The sequence below is a fragment of the Trifolium pratense genome, linkage group LG2 (genome assembly GCF_020283565.1).
Source record: "Trifolium pratense cultivar HEN17-A07 linkage group LG2, ARS_RC_1.1, whole genome shotgun sequence".
In the NCBI taxonomy this organism is placed as follows: domain Eukaryota; kingdom Viridiplantae; phylum Streptophyta; class Magnoliopsida; order Fabales; family Fabaceae; genus Trifolium; species Trifolium pratense.
Genome location: NC_060060.1, coordinates 64,393,387 through 64,398,051, shown reverse-complemented (window position 1 = coordinate 64,398,051; position 4,665 = coordinate 64,393,387). Strand labels below are relative to the sequence as shown.

Sequence of the window (4,665 nt, the reverse complement as noted above, 5' to 3'; positions counted from 1 at the left end):
CAGCCGTATTGCTACCATCAGCAACTTCACCATTTTTTTCATCATGGTGGTGACCACCACCGCCATTGCCACCGCCGCTGTTGGCGCTTACGGAAAATGAATCAGCGGCGGACAAAGAAGAGGAAGAAGAGTGGGTCCCATCTTTTTTGTTGTCGGAATCTTCGCCGAAAATGACCTTTGTCATATCCATCTTATGTTATTGCTGCTACACTCTACTATGTTTTTGTGAAGTCAATGTTTGTTTTATATTCCAAATGATTTCGTTTTTCTCTCTCCTTTGTTGGGCTTTATTTTAAGCCCTAAGGCCCATTTTAGTTTCATTAAATATACCCCTCTTATATATACTCCCTTTTGTTTTTGAAAAGAAAGTTAAGCTAATAATTAGAATCATAAAGATGCTTTTTTTTTTTGTTATAGATGCTTCATGCTTTTGTTTTTTAAAGACTGAAGTCAGATTACAAGAGACATTTTTGGATTGCACATTACTCCCTACGAATCGGTTATGAATACAAGCAACTTTGACAAATTTTGTTACATTAAATTCTATTTTCTCATAATACCCTTCAATTAATTTAAGTAAAATAACTACTCCTATTTTCAATGAAACTATTTATTATCCCGGAGCATATGTTTATGAGAATCATATTTCATGCTGTAACAGCAAGACATTGTTGTTAATATCAGCCGTCCGATCTAAAATCAACGTTTGAAATTGTTTTTATTATTATTATTATTATTTTTTTGGTACAAAAAATTGTTTTAATTAAAAAGACACAGTTTCAACTATATCAGTCTAACATTATGTTATGTTTCATTAACTAATCAAATAAAAAAAAAATTATATATTTCATATAACTAACATTTAATATAACAATAATATACATAACAATAATATACACAACAATAATATACATATAAACATTATGTTATGTTTCATTAACTAATCAAATTGAAAAAAAAAAAAACAACTAATTTTTATTGATAACTTGGTGATAGAAATGTATGCTTTTAAGTAACAATATCATCATCCAGATTTGAGTTAAATACGAAACTCGGGAAACTTGTTGTTATGTCCCTGCATTAATTTCAAATCAATATATTAGTTACACAATATTCATAACATATTTATTAAAAATTATTCAAAAAATAATAATACATGTACCTTAGATAGGGCAGTGTCATGATTTTTAGCAGTGACGGATTTTGAGAAACAAAGTTATGCCACTCGGATTTGTCTATTTTTCCATCTTGGTTTGGGTCAGCATCCAAAAAAGTCTAATCACAAAAATAAAATGTCAACATTTGATCTTCTAAAAATAACGCAAAATCACACAACATTTCATCTTCTAATTAAATTATTCATCTAATATTTTATACTAATTTATATTATTATACTAAAATGCATCTAGAAGACGTTAAGTTGTTTAGATAACAAATACTTTTAAGATTCCAATTTATTGCACTGTTGCACTTTAAATTATTATCCATTATGAAAACTATGAAGTAACTTAGTAAAATGGTAGCCAATGAACATTGCGTTTTGGCCTCCAAATAACAAGAAACAACTTTTAGTACAAACTAACAGTTATGTTAACACTTTTGTAATATAATAACTCACCTTCTGAAGAATTGTTTCTATCATGTCATCACTCAATTTAATTTCAGACTCACATAGAAGTGCATTTATCATTTGCTTGACCTGTTATAAATAACCAAATGCATTTATAAGTGTTAGATGCAAATGAATGATGTCATGCAAGAAAACATATTTTAACAAGAACTACACAAATTGTAAAGTATATAATGCAATTATCATATTTTGAAAAGGTACGTATAATCATATATAGATTGATATTTAATTAGATGTTAACAAAAACTAAACACTTCAATTAACATTTTACCTCATCGCGCTCTATATAACCTGTATTATCCAAATCATAGAGCCTAAATGAAACTGCAAGAAAATTCAAAATTCAACCATGTTACAATATGGAATCAAGAATAACTCACCAATAAATTAGAATTTGGTTTTAGTCAAGTGAACAATTCACTTTAGAGAGTAAAATAATTTATATCAACCGTTGATAATTAAATCAATGTATAATTTTCTATCATGTCTTTGATTTGAAATGCATGTATGTGAAGTAACAGTTAATATTTTAAAAATCGTTTTTGTTTTTTCATAAATAGTATCCAGCGCACTGGACTGCATAAAACTAGTTCGGAGGTAAGTTATATATTGCATCAAGTGATTTCAGTTCTTCCCGATCACAATTGTGGGGGATTGAACCGTGGTTATCTCTATCAAGTCCAACGCCAATCATCATTGAACTAACTATGATAAAAAAATTGTTCTAGATCATGTATTTTATCAGAAGTCTAATAAATTGCACATTCATTTTTGAACTTACAATCTATCTTGACTTCTTGTGGGGCATTTGGATGGAAGACATTGAGTGCTCTCACAAAGTCACTAAAGTCAATTACTCCTTTCCTCTTCACATCAAATAGATCAAAGATCTGAATGTACAAAATATTTTGATGTTAGCATACTTTTAGTCGATAAAAAAACTACTTGATATTGCGAAAAAGGTTATTGAAAAATCAAGAAATCTCTACTTAAATTGAATTGAAAAGGTTATTGAAAAATCAAAAGATGTTATAGTACCCGACTAGTGAAGAGATTTTCCTTTGATTTATTATTGAAAATTGCGAGTTGAAATTCTTCCTACAAGAGGATGCTCATTGTCACAATACATAATAAAAATATAAGCAACAAAAAATAGCTATTAAACTTAGACATGACAATACTGACATGTTGACATTGATAAATATTTGAGAAAATATTATAAAATATAATCGCATGTGTTGGTATTGAATATCACATGCCTCAGACACCAAACACATTTTTAATATGAAGTGTTATACTACATAGATAATTAGCAATCATGTAATTGTTGTTGTAGAAAAGATGCATTTTCTACATATGTTACCTTGCTTATTAGTCCATCATCAACGACTGACCCACTTATACTCTTAAAAAGCTCAAATAATGCTTCAACATCACTAACACTAACTGAAAAACAAAAGCAAAAGTCTAATTTCAAACTATAAAATTAATATTAATATACGAGAAAGATAACTAACACAATTTACAAATGCAACAAAAAGAGAAGGAGAAAACTAGCAATAAAATGGTAAAGCCCCAAAGAAATTCTTCTCTGGAGATTCATTCATACATATGTGCCTCTATTTTGTAGTTCATTTCTTACCGATCTCTGTTCATATTGTGCAGAAATCTGGTTAATAATATATGGGTTATGCTAACCGGTGCCCCCGGGGCACTGGTTAAGGAAACTAAAAAAGGAAATTTTTAAATTGAAAATAATACTTTTTAAACTTTCGAGGCGTTGACTGCACAAAGTTCAATTCATATTACTATAGGGCACTGTTTAGCATTTTCCATAATATATTTGGCGTTAAAAAAAAAATACAGGACAATATGTAAATAAACACCCTTGATATGCTAGCGCAATGGTAAAAGTTTGGTTTTGTTAGATAGTTTGATTGACCTCTAAGACATTGTAGAATTAACATTACTATCATTTTAATTAATGAAAATTTTCCCCTTTCTTATTTCCTTTAAAATTTAAATACACAAAATTAGTAGATAGAAAGCATATGTACAATCCTGAACAGAATGACGATAATGTATTGGCAAGAATGTTAGAGCACAAAGAAACTATCATATCCCATTTAAGTTGGGCTTAATGACAGTTGGTTGTATTACCAATTTTTGCAATAATAGCTTGTTCCGCAAAAGGATTAATTGCATTTTATATAAAATTGATTAAAATAGTTCTCTCTAAAGGTAAATACTAATAAACTTACAAGCTGTTTCTGATGCAAGAATTATTGGATTTTGTTGTCCTGGAAATCTTCTTTCTTTAGGGTGTATGCAGCCCATTTATTTATGGAGGAAAGAAAAGTAAGGCAACAAAATCTATACCAAATACAAACATAACATGAAATAATTATTAACAAATCATTCCCACATTGTAATTGCATTTTTAACCAGCTTTAACTAAGAGAATATATGAACGATGATACATATAAAAATTGATAAGATGAAATTTATAGGAAAAATAAAGACATAACAAAATCACAGAATTACGAGGATAATTTCAAAAACTGTACAAATTAATAACATTGTAATCAACATCTTATTGTTAACACATGAATCGCAATTGTTAAGGAAAAAAGAAGAAAGAATTAAAGAAGAGATTATCAAAATGCAAAATTGTGAATATCTTTCATGCACGTTGAACCTCAATATATATTAACTTATAAATAAATTAAACTCCTTAAATGTTTCATGTTTGAAAAAACAAAATAAATAAGTATAGGAAAAAAAAAACTCACCGACTAGAGAACTTGGCCTGTAAAATTGGGATTGGGATTTGACATTTTAACTAATGATATGGTCATTGACATACAAACAAGATTGGCGATTCTCTCAACGAGAAAGAGAAAGAGAGAATAATAACAGAAATTAAGAAACGCGTGATATGTATTGCTTACGTAGGAGTAACGTGTAACTCCTATAAATATTTATTTTAAATTTTTTATATATAGAAAATGTTGAATGCTAATATTGTCATGCGT

At 28.7% G+C, this 4,665-nt stretch overlaps 1 protein-coding gene across 1 annotated transcript; it reads right to left on the bottom strand.

The window, feature by feature from the left end:
* Positions 1 to 1,008: 1,008 nt before the first annotated feature.
* On the bottom strand, positions 1,009 to 3,967 carry LOC123909872 (calcineurin B-like protein 1). The gene is made up of 8 exons (XM_045960799.1): positions 3,892 to 3,967; positions 2,994 to 3,076; positions 2,669 to 2,728; positions 2,412 to 2,520; positions 1,902 to 1,954; positions 1,619 to 1,699; positions 1,163 to 1,275; positions 1,009 to 1,075 (listed from the first exon to the last, which is right to left on the bottom strand). Exons 1-8 carry the CDS (start codon positions 3,965 to 3,967, stop codon positions 1,009 to 1,011), a joined length of 642 nt encoding a protein of 213 aa, XP_045816755.1.
* Positions 3,968 to 4,665: the final 698 nt, after the last annotated feature.

Excerpts from the sequence above, each read along its gene's own strand:
- LOC123909872 (XM_045960799.1), bottom strand. The coding sequence starts at position 3,967 with ATGGGCTGCATACACCCTAAAGAAAGAAGATTTCCAGGACAACAAAAT. Across the intron at positions 1,700-1,901 it reads GTTATATAGAGCGCGATGAG|GTCAAGCAAATGATAAATGC; the intron begins GTAAAATGTTAA and ends TATTTATAACAG. Across the intron at positions 1,276-1,618 it reads TAGAAACAATTCTTCAGAAG|ACTTTTTTGGATGCTGACCC; the intron begins GTGAGTTATTAT and ends TTTTGTGATTAG.